Genomic DNA, 17,055 nt, shown 5'->3' with positions numbered 1-17,055 from the left:
TCCACAGAGCTCCTCTGAACAAAATCATGAACCAGACATGACGGCGTTTGGCATTCCGATGTTTGAGGGACTTCCACAACGCGTACAAAGCAGCAATTGTCCTTATTCCTTTCACGGTTGACAGCGGAAAGAAATGGCGCCAGGTGAACGGCTTCCAGGACGATAAACCACGCCCCCTCTCCGGCACGGAGCGATTTTGCGGCGTTTGGTGTGAACACGACCGGCGGCGCGTTGGACGCGATTTTGCAGTGCGTCAAAAAATCAACGCGACCGGTGTGAACGCAGCATAAGACAGAGGTTCTCAGAGAGAATATGAGGAAGAGCAGTGAACACAGACTGAAGTGTTAAAAACACAAACAACAGAGTATTTACAGGCGAAGACGAGAAGGACAGTTCAGGGGAACTGGAAATAAACTCCTGAACGCTTCGTCACGGTCACAGAAGAAGAAGTCCCAAGAATCAAAGAGGAAGGCAGATTTCTGTAGAGACACAGGTGAGGACACTGTAACTTTAAGACTTCTGACCGAAAGCATTAGTCCTAACTTTGTGAGGAAACACACAACAGAAAACGTGGGATTCACAAAGACATGAAACATGAATAAGAGAGGAGACGTTGGTACCTCGAGGTCTCCGGCTCAGGACTCGCTATGTGGCCGAACTTCCTCTCCTCTCCAGGAATCTGCTCCACAAAACAAGAGCAAACTGGATCAGTTTGGTGGTTTCTGGCCGGCGAGTGAAGTGGTTTCAGGCGGACCTGGTCCAAAACCACAAATTCTACAATGTGAAAGAGCCCCAAACACAAACAGATGTGTACTTCTGCATGTTTGAGGTTTGTTTGGATATTTGATGCTGTTAGTGGAGTGTCTCCAAAACATTCTGCTATTTTTAAATGTTTACTTCAAACATTCACTTGTGTCTCTACACATGGAACAACATTTGGTAAATATCTTATTGATATATTATATATTGAGATTAGCTTCTCTGAACCAAAATCCAGGTCTGCATTTGTAGATTTAAACTATTTTGATACGTCTGTTTGTTTCTTGAAGGATTTAATGAGATGATTTAAACTTCTGTAAAAGTGTCTCATAATCATTTTATATGACAGAAGGCTCAGTCTAAAATATCATGATATGTACTGAAACTAAAAGAAAGGTGACTAAAATATGACTAAATGTAAAATGAACAGCTTTACACACATTAAAACACTCACACTTGCGTCTGTCGCAGAAAGTCTGCAAAGTGCTGATCTCTGGCACACAACTCAAGTATCCGAAGACGCTCCTGGACCTCCTGCAGAGAGGTAAAAGGTCAGGAAACATGAACAGTGAGGCCGCGAGGCCACAAGTGAACCAGACTGAAGAGGAGGAGGAAGAAGAAGAGGTACAAATACACTGGTGGTGTCTTTGAAGAGAGTACAGATAAGAAAGGTAAAGAGGTGAAAGTATTCTAAATATATAATACATGAACGTAAACTGTTTCTCCAAACTCCATCTACTGTAGAGAAGTATCTCATGCCCCCCATTCCCTATCTTAAAGTGTATTTATGGTGTCCCACAAGGCTCAATGTTGGGACCACCTTAGTTTTCTGTTCATATCAAAATAAAGCTCTACGCTGATGACACTCGGCTATACGTAGAAAACAATCAGTAAAACAAAGAAACTAAGGAGTTATAATACATATAATATATAATATAGGAGACGGTTTTCGTACCTCCTTGGTGAGCGCCTTGTTCTGGTAGATTTGTCGTATCTCGTCGCTGTCGACAGAGCCTCCGTACAGCGGCAGGTCGTCATAGCGACGGTAGTACTGGGCGGTGACCGTGTCGTTCTCGAAAGCCGGGTTGAGCTTGTTGGCTCGTTCCAGCGTCGGCACGCTGTCGCCCCGTCTGGAGGGAAACACGTTAGCGTTAACTCTACAAACTATTGGATAAAAACAAAAATTGTAATTGAAACAGTCTGACGGGATCCTCGCCCACCGTAGCGGGTCCTCCGAGTCCCCCCCGTCGTACTGGTCTCGCAGCGTCCTCGCGAGGAAGAAGACTATCCCGGCCGCCACCGCGAGGAAGCCGACCACCGAGGCGACGGCGATGCCAACCACCAGCGGCTCAGAGACGAACTCCTCACAGTGCTCACCACGGTACCACCAGTTCTCTCCGACCAGACACCTGCAGCGAAGGGTCACGGGTTCAAATCCCAGAGTCACCACCAGGAATATCAATTAATAACTTAGTTTTAACTTAAAGACCAGAATAAAGTTGAAAATAAATTTAAAGTAACTTAAAACAAGAACATTTGAAAATCTTGGTTAAATATTTTGTAAAGTCTTGCCAACTCTTAAATTTGAATCTTAAACTGTATGGAAGGAATGTATGTCATCCTTTGTAATGCAAACAATACATTATATTGTGTTAAGTATAGAATGCATTGTGGGCAAGTGGGTTTTTCTTATTCTGTGGTTTATAAAAGAAGAATTGAAGAACGAATTTAAAGGAGATGTTGCGTTTAAGGAGCTAAAGAAGCTTAAAAAAATGTTGAATAAACAGTGACAAAGAAAGAGTAAAACTTCCTCCGACCTGCAGATGGCGCCCTTGCTGGGGATGACGTCACATTTGCCGCCGTTGAGGCAGAAGTTGAGCTGCACCTCGCAGATGCTCTGACACGGCAGGCCGTCTACACTCAGGTATCCGGCGTCACAGACGCACTCGGCCTCTCCGGACCACCGATTCACCAAACACCTGGAGAAGTCGTTGCACGCCTGGAATTTACAGGGGTCGGCCCGGTCACCTGAGGGGGGGGGGGGGGGGGGGGCGAACCAGGGAGACAGAAGAAGAAGAAAACGCTTCAGTCGGTTGATAGACGGTTATGATGGTTCTGGTTCTGGATATTTCCTCCACTAGAAAGCAGAGGCGGACTGCCACGCCTGAAATACAGAGCACCGGACCTCGGGACCAACACCAGGACCAGAACCTAGAAACAGCCCTCAGGACTGACCCCGGAACCAGACTCAGAACTGGCCTCAAGGCATAACCAAGGACTTACCATGAAACAGACCCTGGGACCAGGCCCCGGGACTTACCTTGAGACAGACCCTGAGACTGACCCAGGACAGACCCAGAGACCAGACCCCAAAACCAGACACCAGAAGATGAACTTGATGGAGCACAGAGCTCCACATCACAGTGAGTACATGAACAGATGATTCTCTCATGAATGAGGTGGACTTTATGTCAGACCCAGTATGGTGACCATGTGCTCCACGGAGTGAAGAGGAGTGATTATCAGCTGACCAGTGACTCACTAGATTACCAGGCTGTCAGGAGCTCTTCTGATTGGCTCAGACAGATTAACGAGCTGCAGCTCAGCAGAGACGGAAGTGACAGTAAATGTGATCGAACGTTACGACTCCCTCGGTTTAAAATACACACAACCAAAAGTAAAGGTACACGAGTATCATCAGTAAAATACAGTTAAAGTATTCAAACTATTCTATATTCTATTATTCGATTATTATAACTCAATTATTCATGTGAAGCAGGATTTTAGGACTCATTGATTGATTAATAATTTCAGCTGTACTTGTAAAAACTTGTACTTGTGTTTTGATTTCTAAGAACTGAGTTTATTTTTTAAGAAAGCATCAGATTTAGATAAAAACTTCATATGTTTTGTGTGTAAAAATCTTTGTAAAGTAACTAAAGTTGTCGGATAAATGTAGTGAAGTAGTAAGAAGTACAAGTACCTGAGTAAATGTACTTCTCTTCTGCTGCTCACGTTCCTCTCAGACAGATTATCTCAGGTATTAGAGTTACACACTTTCTAACAAGGTCACGACACTTTCAGCTTTGCAACCGTCACATTTAGTCAAGTCTACTTATTTAGCCTGAAATAACAAATGTGTCTGCACTTTAAATTCAGATATTAAAGAAAAGCTGAAAACAAAAGGAGAAAGCAGGATCCAGTTAGCGGTAGGGCTGGGCGGTATACCGGTTTCAATTTCCCGTACGATATGAATTTTTCAAATACCGTCATACCGGTGCAGAGCCGAAACAACTTCTGTTGCTCTTCAACAGGCAGCAAAATATATTGTTCACCGCTAGGAGTGCTACGGACGGAGCTAGTTGTCTTAATGTATTGAGAGGGAACCCTACTCATGGTTTACTTTATAACTTTATATCAACAATTATTACAACAACAATGAACAACCCACAACTAACGCTCTTTAACAGGGCAAAACACCACGACAACAGTTTCTGACAGATAAACAATTTGTAGCACGAATAATTGTACATTTATCAATGTCGCCGCCGAACTGCATGCTGGGTAAAGCTTGGTAACAACAGTCTGCTCACAGCTGGGAGAGGCTCTGTGCTCCAGTAACGTTACATTAAAGAACAGAACAGAGCGATGCAGGATGAAGAAAGACTGAACAACAAAAGGTATTTAGGTCAGACACATATGCAACGCTGATTACCGTAATGTGTGTGGTATTTGTTATAAATGTACGTTGATACATGGAGGGATTTAGGACCCAGTAGGTGAAGGAAACAGGAAGTGACGGAAGACACGCCACACAAACAGCTGTTCACCGCCAGTTGACCAGCAGTTCTTGTGTTAAGATGTAACGTAACGATGGCCTGCCTCGGTCGGCGCTAGCTGCTATTGGCCTGTCTCGAACGATTCCGTCGTGACGCCCTTTCCGGTCATTACGCTGTCATTTTCTTCGGCGATCGCCAACCAAACGTAAATAATATTAATTCATACATATCAAATAATCTATGTGTCAAATTTCATGAATATATATGGACGTTTATATGTCTAAATACTATAGGAAAGTGACTTTGATGAGAGAAAGCAGAAAGAACGCTCGGGCGACGCTGAAACAGCTCGAACGGAAATTAAGGAGCTTTTATTGCATCATTTGGAGTTGTTGAAGCGTGATATCTTATTGTGAAGGACAGAACTACGGTCCCGGATGTGTTGACAGCATTGATGGTCATTTTTGCGACCCTGGAACAAGCGAATATCCCCGAAAAACCAGCAGCAGCCAGTGTTTACAACGTGTTTGTACGGATACGGCTAATTCACCCGTGTTAGCATCGTTTTAACGACTCTGGTAAAGGCAAAGCTAACTGTAATAATTACAACAATATTTCGTTTGAAAGGTACGAAGTTTAACTTCAGTTTAACACCATTAAATCAACTGAAAACATGACACGATCATTTTTATCAACATTGTAAGTGAATTGTATTGAAACATTAGCTAAAAACTGTCCGGTTTGGGGTACAATTCCGTTACCAGACACCATGACAGAGGAGACTGAGACGAGGAAAGACTGCATAGCAGTACGTTCAAGTTCAAGTTGTGAAAGTAAAATCCTGATACTCTCTTTGGGTTGCAGCTTGTTATTAAGGAATGACGGTGGATCCCACAGCCAGACCAGCTGAGGACATTATATTTTCCTGAATTTAGGCTTTTGCATTTTCTAAATGCTCGAGCGTTATTCAAACGACTCGTACATAGTTACAGCCTTAAAAACGAATAGAAGCTGTGGCGCCATAATGTGGCTATAAGGTGGTATTTCAGCTGCAGGACAGCAGGTATAAAATGCACGGCCCGCCACTGCATTAAGGCGGAAACAAATACCGTGATATACCGTGAAACTAAATACCGTGATATGGATTTTTGGTCATACTGCCCAGCCCTAGTTAGCGGCTCGAGCTGTTGTCTTGGATTTTTAAAGGACGTAGAAGATCAACACGCTTTGCTCAATCAGGCAGGGTCAGTTTATCACTTCTTTATCGATATTATTACAATTTAAAAACGTTTAAATCAATATTATATTTAGTCTATATTATATTATTTATCCATATTGTATTTTATATATGTATTTCATAACTGTATAATATAAATACATATTTTTAATCTATATTATATTTGATCTAAATTGTATTATTCATATATTTTTCTTGAAAATATATTATATCATTATATATATTTTATCGATATTAAATATGTTAATCTATATAATATATTATGTTTTTTTTATTATCTATATATATATTTTTTAATTAGGAAGATCTCAAAAGAAGCAGGAGGATTGTTGATGTTCAGGTCTAGCCCCTCCTCTGCTTCGGTCCTACCTGATTCCACGTCCAGCGAGTACTTGTCAATGGCCAGGTTCGTGGTCTGGTATGCAGTGTTGGCGAAATCTTCCAGGATGAGGTACACGACATTGGTGACCCCTCTGGGAACCGGCTCACCGAACCTCATCCTGCTGTTCACCACGATGCTGCCGTTCCGGAAGTTGAGGATCTCCAGGTTCTTGAAGTTGTTCAGGTTGGACTGAAGGTGTGGGACCAGCTGCGAGGTGAAGACAAAGACGTGAGAGGAGCAGAACATGTGGATCTAGAAGTTTTGATTCAGTCTTTGAGGTCTCACCAGTTCTAGGAACTGTTGCTCCAGGGCTTTGTACTCGGGCGAGCTCTTGTTGAAGAGGTCCATGGAGAACGCCATGTTGGTCACCCTGAGGCTGAAGAACACCGTCAGGGCTCTGCCGGGTCGGGTCGGGAGAGCGACGCCGTCCAGGTCCGACCCCTGAGCCCCACTGGAGAATCCACTGCTGTCACCTACAGTCGCCACGCCGCCGTACTGGAACAAATCGAAGCTGACGTTGATGCTCGGCACGTCAGATATATCGTGATCGAAGGGTTGGATCTCAGTAGCTGGGGGGTCGTTGTGGACTTCCTGAAGCAAGGTCGATGTTGTTTGGAGGGATTCACGACTTGATTCACTTTCTGAAGTATTCGTGGAGGTGGTTAAGACGTTTTCCTCCTGAGCTGAAGCTCCTGGAGACATTAGATCACCTTGATATGATGATGATGGCGTAAAAAGAGGAACACCTGAAGTCGGACTGATCATTGGAAACTCTTCTTCATGGTTCAGGTGCTCATGGTGAACCGGTTCCTCGTCCACCGGCGCCGAATCCGACACTCGGGTGAACGGTGAGTCCTTCTCAGGGGAAAGCGCAATTCTGCCGCTGTGGTCTGAACTCACAGAGGAAGTTGTCGTCGCGACAATCATGACTTCATCCACAACCAGATCCTCTTCTTGGAGACTGACCGCTGGCGCCGTTGTTATGGTGGGATCAGTGCCACCGATGTGTTGCTCCACTATAATTTCAACCTCATCCTGGTCTTTGGTTTCTGGCAGCAGGTTAGGTTTTTCAGTGAATATCTGAAGTTCTGCCAGCTGTTCGGTGGTTGAGTCAAAGCTGGGTTCTGACTGGACTCCTACAAAGGTAAGAGACTCTAACCCTTCAGTTGAGGAGGTTTCAGTATCTGGGACTCCAACCTCTACCTTTTCGGGTCGATCTTCTTTAGATTCAGACCCAACAGCAGCAGCTGGAAGCTCTACTGATGCTTCAGTAACTACTTCCACATCTTCAGTGGCTTCTGGAAGCTTGACGGCCGAATCGGTTGGTCCTCTAAAAACAGGGGCCTCGCGAGTCCAGGGTTCAGACTCAAGAGAATATGTGACTGGAGCCACAAGGGTATGTGGTCTGGTCAAGGAGTAGTCGTCATGGATACCAGATGCCTCCACTGACAGTTCGATGGCCAAGGTTCCTTTGGGGAAGAACAACGGTGCTTCGGTAGTGGTTGAGTGCAGAGGGTCTGTGCTGATATGGGGTGTCACCAAAACCTGGTCCAAGAATGGTTCCTCAATGCTTCCATCCAGCAATGATTCTTCAAAAGCAGGAACTGTTGTTTGTAAACGGGGAGCTATGGTGAACTCAACCTCCATCAAAGTTACATCGTGGTTCTCAGTGGCCTCCTCGTACTCGTCCTTCATCTCCTCCAGATCCGGCGGTGGTAGCACCTCAAGGCTGCCGTCCTCGTAGAGGATCTCATCAGAGGACGCCGCCGGTTGCCAGGACCAGAGATCGGCTCCCCGTCCGTCTCCAGAGAAACCAGAACCAGATCCTTCGTCCAGTATGACCTCGGAGCCCGATTGAGGTTTCACGAGCGGTTGGGGGGTGACGGCTGCAGAGGATCCTCCAGGATCCACCTGGTCTCCTCGGGCGATGTGGTCTCCAACCGCCGGATCATTACTCAGGAGGAATCCCTCATCTTCAATATTTCCATCATCTGGAAACCAGAAAAGCAAATGAAGAGTTTTTATGAATATTCTTTATTTTTATTGATCTGCTCGGTCACTGATCGTCTGCTCGGTCACTGATCGTCTGCTCGGTCATTGATCGTCTGCTCGGTCACTGATCGTCTGCACGGTCATTGATCGTCTGCACGGTCATTGATCGTCTGCTCGGTCACTGATCGTTTGCTCGTTTACTGATCGTCTGCTCGGTCACTGATCGTATGCTCGTTTACTGATCGTCTGCACGGTCACTGATCGTATGCTCGTTTACTGATCGTCTGCTCGGTCACTGATCGTATGCTCGTTTACTGATCGTCTGCACGGTCACTGATCGTCTGCTCGGTCACTGATCGTATGCTCGTTTACTGATCGTCTGCTCGGTCACTGATCGTATGCTCGTTTACTGATCGTCTGCACGGTCACTGATCGTCTGCTCGGTCACTGATCGTATGCTCGTTTACTGATCGTCTGCACGGTCATTGATCGTCTGCTCGGTCACTGATCGTCTGCACGGTCATTGATCGTCTGCACGGTCATTGATCGTCTGCTCGGTCACTGATCGTTTGCTCGTTTACTGATCGTCTGCACGGTCATTGATCGTCTGCTCGGTTCCTGATCGTATGCTCGTTTGCTGATCGTATGCTCGGTCGCTGATCGTATGCTCGGTCGCTGATCGTATGCTCGGTCGCTGATCGTATGCTCGGTCGCTGATCGTATGCTCGGTCGCTGATCGTCTGCTCGGTCGCTGATCGTATGCTCGGTCGCTGATCGTCTGCTCGGTCGCTGATCGTCTGCTCGGTCGCTGATCGTCTGCTCGGTCGCTGATCGTCTGCTCGGTCACTGATCGTCTGCTCACTCTCTCCATGCAGGTCGAAGGTCTTCTCAGGGAACCCTGCGGCGGCTGGAGGATTCGTGCTCTCTTCGAACATGAAGACGTCGTTCTCGCTCAGCGAGACGCCATGAGATTCTTTCCGCTGGTCGAAAGGGTCTAATAGGAAGTCGTCTTTGGTGAGGTCGTCCTCGTGGATCGGAGCGTCGGGAGGCTTCTCTGCAGCGAGGACATTGTCCTGACAGAGGAAAGTTTACTGATATTGACAAGAATGATCTTCATTTCTGTGATCGGCTTCTTCTTCTGGTTCACTTTAACTCACCATGTTGTCAAAGGTGTCGGCCGGTCGGCTCGTCGGTTTCTCAGCAGGTAACAAGTTCTCCACTGTAGAAAAGAGTTTGTCAATAACATCCTGTGTTGATCTATCAAAGGCTGCTGGAAGCTTCTTCTTCCTCAAATCTAAACCGAGGATCAAACTGGAACCTTTCACATCATCGTCTTTAACTTTAAAGAAAATGTTTTTTCTGTGTAAAAAGAAAAAATATTTTCTAGGAACAAACAAGAACACGAAGAATGTTTCATCCTCTTCCCAACAGAATTAATAAAAATAAAACATTGATTTGTGTCTATCTTTTCTAGAATAAATACATTTAAATTAAGTAAACACTTTATTTTATAGTCCAAATAATTTCCATGAAAAGCAGCATAGCATTATTCATTTATGATTGGAAACTTTACTCTTCATGTATGTTGACAGATGATGAACTTACTAAAGACCGCTGGTCACATTTAATTGTATTTAGTGCCAAATTATTATATCTAGAATCAGTTTGTAGGAATTTACAACCTATGAAACAAGTCAACACCTTAAAACCTACGAGACAGAATGAGACTTTTCTTAAATCTGTATTCATCAGGACCATAAGTCCATGAACATATTGATATGGGTGGTACCGTTCTCCAGCTGCAGGGCGTCTGGCTGCGTCTCCAGGCTGCTGTTGCTCATGAAGTTGTCCTTGTGCAGAGCCTCCGTGATGTAGTTGCGGAAGTCGGTGATGGTGTAGACGACGGTGGGCTGCTCGGCGGCTCCGGGGTAATTCTTCTCCACCAGGTTGTTCTGCAGAGAGATGAAGTCCAGCGTGTCGTTGGTGATACCGCTGCTGCCGTCTACCTCCAGGGTGATGGCGTAGTGGACCAGGACCACCAGACCCCTGAAGGGGGAACGAGACCTGAAGCTGAGAGCTGTATCATCGTGGAGGGTCAGCAGCTGTTGTATGACCTCGTTTCTGAGAGATCTTAAGAGAACCAGAACCAGAAGATTGAACCCTGTTTAGCCCTCGAGGCTCTACATCAGGGGTCTTCAACTAAAATTCCAAAAGGTCCAGATTGCGAAAATCTCCTCGGGCAATGGTCCGAAACATTACAATAATATCTAACTTGCGCTATTTAGTGCCATATATATATATATGTATGGCACTAAATAGCGTGAGTTAGATATTATTGTAATGTTTCGGACCTTTGCCCAAAAAATATATAATGTCTCTGTGTAGTCAACAACTGTCAAATCAAATAAAGAAAGTACACTTCAATTAAATAATTATATTTCAACAATTATTGTTCTCAATTTTCTAATTTAACTGGATGGATTACAAATAACACATAGAATACATAAATAAATGTTCTTCTCATTTCAAGCACAATAAGGGCTGGATTAAAGAATAACTGACAACAGAAATCTTTTCAAAAATGTGTATCTAAAAATAAAGTAATTCATTTTAGAAAAACTAATTTCACTGAATTGTCCTGCAGCTTTAAATTCAGTTCATTCAGGTGTGAAGTAATTCTAAAAAGTCTTCTAAAAAGATAAATCAGTGAGCAGGACTTTCTCTGTGGTTATTCACACTTGTTTCAGCTCTATTCTCTCTGTTAACATCATTGTTGGTCAGTGAATTCATGCGTTAGGATTCTGATCATTTTGGGCTCTTATGTTTATTTTATGTGTCTTCATGCAGATGTGAGTGGGTACGTTTGTTCAAAAGAGTTGTGCTTTGTCTCGTAGTGCGCTTCATTTGCCGCTTTTATCAATGTTACGGTACATATGAGACATGCTGGATTTAACTGCCTGTGGGAAGAATTAACATACGAGTCTGTTCATTCATGCTCATAAATTCTATTCTCTCTGAATACGTTTCTCTTTTTGGAGAACGTCATGTGAGATAACCTCTCTGATCAGCGCAATTGTCCTGCTCTTGTTTCTGTTTCCTCGTCTCTCCCCGTGTGTCACGGTGTGTGAACCTCGCTCAGTCAGGAAACGTGCCAGAATACTCACATTTGATTGGCTGAGCTTTACAACGCATTGGTCGGTGTCTCCTGCACCGCTGAACAAGAACCGTAACGGCTGTATAAGACGCGCCGCTTAAAAGTAAATACTCGCTGCCTAATATGTATGATTCCGAAATATCGATTTTAGGTCCTGGGTCTGGATGCAACTGCGTCTGGGTCCGGATCCGGACCGCGGCCCGCCAGTTAGAGACCCCTGCTCTACATGCTATAAACTATTTAGATTCTACAACCTCTACTTACAGCCTCTCCTCTCTGCTCTTCAGTGTAAGACTCACTGAATTGTTGTCACATGACTGTTGGAGAATCAATGACGCCTTCAGAGTTTCACTGAGGAGCTCACCATTTAATGGGGGAGGAGGGGGGGGGGGGGGGGGGTGACCCATAACAGTAATCCTGTAACGGCTGCAGGAGGCCAGCGAGCAGCGAGCGACTTATCCCACTGAAGAGCCGGTTGACTACTGTTGAAGGCTTTAAGCTGCAGCTCTTACTTACTGCTACAGACGGGGGGGGGGGGGTACAGTTGGTCAAACTCACCTCTCCAGGTCCTTCTGAGGCCTGACAACAGAAACACAATACATTAGACTCTCGGGGACGACAGACTTTAACACATTAATGACCTGGTAGAGAACAGGAAGTTAAAACAAACCTGAACTCAACTACGAAGACGTTCTTGAAGCCCGGGAGTCTCTCGAAGGCGTCTTCAATCTGAGAGACAGGAAGTACCGGTAACCTTTAGTCTTTGAATATGTCTCGAATATAATAATATCTCTGAATCTGCAGTTTGTCACGTTAGTGTCTTCACTAACAGACGTTCTTTAGTTTAGTAGACGCAGAACTAAATGCTGTTAAAGAGGCAAAGATCCTCTGAGCAACAGAAGAAGAGAAGGAATCAGCTAGAACAGCTTCCTGTTTCAGAGTTTCACAATAAATGCTGGAGTGAACTTTATCACAGTAGTAACAGGAGGTTAGTGTAGAGTTACTGTTGGAACATCAGCTGATCTTCTATCAATATTTACTGATCAATAATCAAAGTGATTCTGTCATGTGACACACACATGTCATGTACCACACACGTCATGTGACACACACATGTTTTTATCTGTTAGAAGAGAAGAACAGCTGACAGACAACTTTTAACACTGGTGTTCCTCTTGTAAAGTTACTCTACTGTCTCTAACCCTGTTCTTCACTTCATGTTCCCTCATTAAAGAAAATAAACCGTCACTAAAGAGTCCCGGTGGAGCCTGAACACACCGGTGGAGCTGATGTTTCCTGGCACCGCTGGTTTTTCCAAAGTGAGTCACTGCTGGTTTTTAGTGCCTCAGCGAGTCGTAGAGATCGATCGCTGGCAGAGAACTCAAGAACCTTCAAGCTGAAGAACCTTAACGCCTGAAGAACAGGCCTGTAAACCACAGAGGCCGAGTCTGCAGTTTTTAGGAAAACCACAAGCAAGTAATGAGTGTTGCATCCTGGAGGTCATAGAGAGGAGTCAAAGATGCTGAGGAGTGAAGATGAGGAGGTGTGAAGAGGAACCACAGAGATCAATAACAATGATGTCGTCACTGATCCTCTCCTGCTGCTTTGATGATGACGTTTTGAGAGACACTTTAATTTTTAACGTTCTCTGTTTGAATCCAGAGACTTTATTTTTACACCGCCAGCAAATTCTACTCGTTAGATAAAAACATGTTGTGAACTCTGGAAATGATTAAATCTGTCTTTCTTTAACAAGAGTTGACTTTTAAACTTGAAGTGAAGCGTTTCAGTTAAAACCATCGTACCCTTCGGGTGAAGTGTTTGGCCAGCTGCTGGTACTGGGAGCTGCTCAGGTCTCTCAGAGCGTCGTTGTAGGTTTCTCCTCTCAGCTTGATGCTCAGCTCCACCACCTGGTCCTCCGGGGGCCTCGGGGGCCACGGCACGCCGTCCTCGATCTCGTTACCGATCTGAAAGTTCGGGAACATTGAATGTTGGGTGTGTTGTCGATAAGCGGGACGTTCTACAACAAAAATGTACTTTTACTCACAGAGTTGTTGAAGTCGTTGTTTCCTAGAAGGTGGTCGTCTACGTCGTGAGGGTTCTCTGTCAGATCGGGGAAGTTCCCGTTGTTGTACTCCATGACGTACTTGGTTGTGACCTCCGGAGTGGATGCAGCACCTGGCGGGGTCCCCTCAACGTCCATACTCTGGTCTTTTCCAGGATCATCAGGAACCTCGTGGCGGACCTCCTCAGCCTCAGTTACTCCCCCCCCTGTGGGAACAATGCCCGGACGGTCACGAGTCACAAACTCTGGAGATGTTTCACTTTCGGACTCTGGACCTTCACTTGCAGGCTCAACCACCTGTGTAGGACTCTTTCTGGTAGTTTCTGGTGGTTCTTCTATCTCGGGGTCTCCTAGTGGTTCCACAGTCACCTCCGGATCAGGTGTTTCCTCCACTTCAGTCACGGGTAATAAACGATCGGTATCTTCTGGAACAACAACAACAACTGGAGCGATCTCTTCATTGAACTCTGGTGTTTCACTAAAGGTCTCAGGAACGACTTCCTCCAATATCTCTAACGAGGCCTCCGATTTTGCTTCTTCCATATCCTCCAAAGGTTCCTGTGCAGGTTCCTTCTCCTCTGCAATTTCTTCTACGAGTTCTGCTTTTTGTTCTGGATCTCTCGTGGGTTCTGTCTCTTCAGCAGTTCCTTCTGCAGGTTCTACTATTTGTACAGTTTCAAAAATAGGTTCTGGTTCTTGTTCAGTTTCTAAGGGAGGTTCTAGTTCTTGTCCAGTTTCTACTGGAGGTTCTGGTTCTAGTCTAGTTTCTACTGGAGGATCTGGGTCTTGTACAGTTTCTACTGCAGGTTCTGGTTCTTGTGCAATTTCAGTTAGATTTGTTTCTTCTCCGTCTACAGGTTCTATCGGTGCCACAGCTGTTTCTGCACCTTCAATTGTTCCTCTTTCCATCTTTTCTGTTTGTTCTTCAAAGGTTGATGTTTCTATTGTCGCTTCATCTGGTTCTTCTTCTGCCGAGATGTGAACCGAAGCTTCTAAAGTCTCATCTTTGGTTGCTTCCTCTGTTTGAACATCTGGTTCTTCTTCTGCTGTTGCATCAATGACGTCTAGCTCTTTTACATCTATCTCCGTCGTCTCATCTTCAACAAGAACGAAGTCTTCTTCATGTAAGACTTTGTCTTCTTCTGCTGCCTCGACTATTATTTCTTCCTCCGTCTCGTCCACTGTAGTACGAGGTGGTACCTCCTCTGTGACGTACGAGGTGTCTTCATCCTTGTTCTCTCGTAAAATCACCACGACAGGTTCAGAAGTGACCTCTTCACTAACTTCTACTGCGATCTGGTCTGTTGTGGTCAGAATAGCAGCCTGGGAAGGAACCTCGATTTCCAAGTCTTGAGTCACGTTTATAAATATTTCAGCTTCTTCTTCTGAATCCGTTAACAAAAACACAGTTGGAGTTTCATCTTGGCTAACTTCTACAGTTTCCGCTGAAAGATGTTCTGCAGGTGGTTTCGATCGGTCACCTTCAGGTTCTTCAAGAATAACTACCGTGACTATTTCAGGTGTATCGGTTGGCTCTGGTGAATCCTCAGCTTCATTCAAGGACAAGTCTGGGGTGACATCCAAAGACTTGTCTGGAGGTTCGTCAACGACCTTGAAAGTCTCCTCGGGTGTTTGCTCGGTTGCGACTCCTGAAGAAGCCTCAGCAGCTGGCTGTTCATGCCCTAATGTAGTGGGCTCAGTAGAAACCACAATAGTGGCTTCTGTGAGGACCACTTCAGCCATGACCTCTGAGGGTGGCTCCTCAGAATCAGGTACATCCACATCTTCAGGTAAGATCTCAACCTCCTCTTCTGTTACAGTTCGATCGTCCTCACCAACCTCCACGGTTTCCTCTGCAATGTCCTCAACATCTACTTCTTCAGACTCCAGAGTGTCGGTGATGATCAAAGGTGGACTTTCTGAAGCGATGCTGAAGTCTTCGGCGTCCTCTGGCAAGGCAACGATCACTGACTCAGAAGTAAAATCCACCGGGATCTTGGTCCTGGATGTTGCAGGATCGTTAACCCCTTCGGTTGCAGAGAGTAAAGGGGTCAACGCGGTGACCTGAAAGCCCGTTGGAAGGTCCTCTTTGTTTATTGTGATTGTGTCCGATCTGACGATAACGTCGTCCTCTGTAAAAAGACGATATAGATGATACGACATTATTAGGACGATGGAAATTAAACTAACTGAACATCGTCATGAGATCCAGTTTCTTTCAGAGAGATTTAACTCTTAAATCATTTGTCACGTTTTATCGTTGTCTCTGTTGTGTGGGAAGACCTAGTGTTTGATACACTGGCCACAAGCTTAGACGGTCAAGTGATTCCTTTTCTCCATTCACCTTTAAAAGAGGTGAAGTTGTGACCTTAAATTAAACTGTAAAGCCGTTTCAGGAGGGGAAGACTTTTGTTTCCAGCGCCACGTTGGCTCAAATACAAACCGCCACAAACTCAGCGTCTCCTCTGATACCACTAACTCAGTCAGGTCTTCACCCCACAGTGACCAGACTGACTGTAAATAGGCTTACTGGTCTATTCAGAGCTCCCGGTCCTCCCTCACATGAGGTGAGGTAGGGGTAAGCCGGCAGCAGACGTTTAAATCTGGACAGCGTTCAGTGTTGAACAAACATGATCGTCTGGTCCTCCGCTCATCAAAGAGGTCATGGAGACTTTCAATGGGTCACCAGTTAGACACTATTAACCTGCTGTCACACAAAGTCCTTCAAAGAGCCTTCTGCTGCTTTCAGGCGTCACTTTTACTGTCCGAACTTTGGGCTCTAGTTAACATCTTAATGGGGATTCAGACATTCAGGTGAGAGTTTACCTGCTGGACTCAATGATTCTGCCGACTGGACGCTTGTTGTCTCAGCGCTGCAGAAGAAAAGAGACAGAAAAGATTTTAGAAAACAGAAAACAACAACTTCCTGTCAAACTGTAACAGAAACATTGTAATTATATAAAGTTATGATCGGATATTATTCATAAAAATATTTACAGTCTTTGAAAGTAAATTAATATATTTATAACATTTATAAAAGATGTGATGACTGTAAAGAATAAATAAGTAATCGATTCATCAAGAAAATGATTCTTAAAGTGAGCAGACAATGAAAATAACCATGAATAGGGTTCCGTTAAGTCTTTTACCATTTAAGATGAACCTCATTACATCACATTTAAATGAAGTCATGAATATTTTAGAGATACATAGACACACGATTAATGTAGTGAATCTAGAATGATGTCTATCGCACTTCTGTCCATCCTGGGAGAGGATCTTCCTCTGGTCTCCCAGAATTGAATAATATTAATTCGTATAAATACAAAAAGTCCAAAAACAACATCAGTAAAATGAGCAAATGCTGCTTTTAAAGGGGAGTTTTCATCTAAACAGTTTAATATATCTATTTATGTTCTGTCACTTTAATGTTTCTCTTCAGACACAACACATGTGTGAACCCTGACTATAGTTGGCATCCCCTTTAAAGTGATTGAAGTGCAGCCGTGAGACACATCTGGGCCCCAGAGGTTTGATGGTGAGAATTAACAGAAACACACAACAAACAAACATCTGGCTGAGCGAGAAGCAGCCAAACACTCTCAGCTGTTTGAACACATCATAGATATCTATGTATTCTCCGTATATCGTCACATATCGTCGGCGTACAGCTGAACTACAGCCTGT

The 17,055-nt window shown here is 44.6% G+C and overlaps 1 protein-coding gene across 1 annotated transcript in view; it reads right to left on the bottom strand.

The window, feature by feature from the left end:
- Window positions 1-72: 72 nt before the first annotated feature.
- The window catches only part of LOC306797514 (interphotoreceptor matrix proteoglycan 2-like), a gene marked incomplete at its 5' end in the record, with an annotated part of 24,621 nt that continues 7,638 nt past the window's right edge, over window positions 73-17,055 (bottom strand). The window contains 16 exons of the mRNA XM_079296879.1: window positions 73-479; window positions 621-679; window positions 1,214-1,293; window positions 1,715-1,889; window positions 1,980-2,168; window positions 2,577-2,787; window positions 6,145-6,364; window positions 6,443-8,148; window positions 9,012-9,222; window positions 9,307-9,368; window positions 9,939-10,195; window positions 11,862-11,882; window positions 11,974-12,032; window positions 13,109-13,270; window positions 13,351-15,500; window positions 16,195-16,241. Coding sequence (XP_079153005.1) covers window positions 646-679; window positions 1,214-1,293; window positions 1,715-1,889; window positions 1,980-2,168; window positions 2,577-2,787; window positions 6,145-6,364; window positions 6,443-8,148; window positions 9,012-9,222; window positions 9,307-9,368; window positions 9,939-10,195; window positions 11,862-11,882; window positions 11,974-12,032; window positions 13,109-13,270; window positions 13,351-15,500; window positions 16,195-16,241 — 5,584 coding nt within the window. The 3' untranslated portion in view covers window positions 73-479; window positions 621-645. The remainder of the gene's footprint in view (window positions 480-620; window positions 680-1,213; window positions 1,294-1,714; window positions 1,890-1,979; window positions 2,169-2,576; window positions 2,788-6,144; window positions 6,365-6,442; window positions 8,149-9,011; window positions 9,223-9,306; window positions 9,369-9,938; window positions 10,196-11,861; window positions 11,883-11,973; window positions 12,033-13,108; window positions 13,271-13,350; window positions 15,501-16,194; window positions 16,242-17,055) is intronic.

The sequence above is a fragment of the Melanostigma gelatinosum genome, assembly GCF_949748355.1.
Source record: "Melanostigma gelatinosum genome assembly, chromosome: 24".
Taxonomy (NCBI): Eukaryota; Metazoa; Chordata; class Actinopteri; order Perciformes; family Zoarcidae; genus Melanostigma; species Melanostigma gelatinosum.
This window is presented reverse-complemented; position numbering and strand designations above follow the sequence as displayed.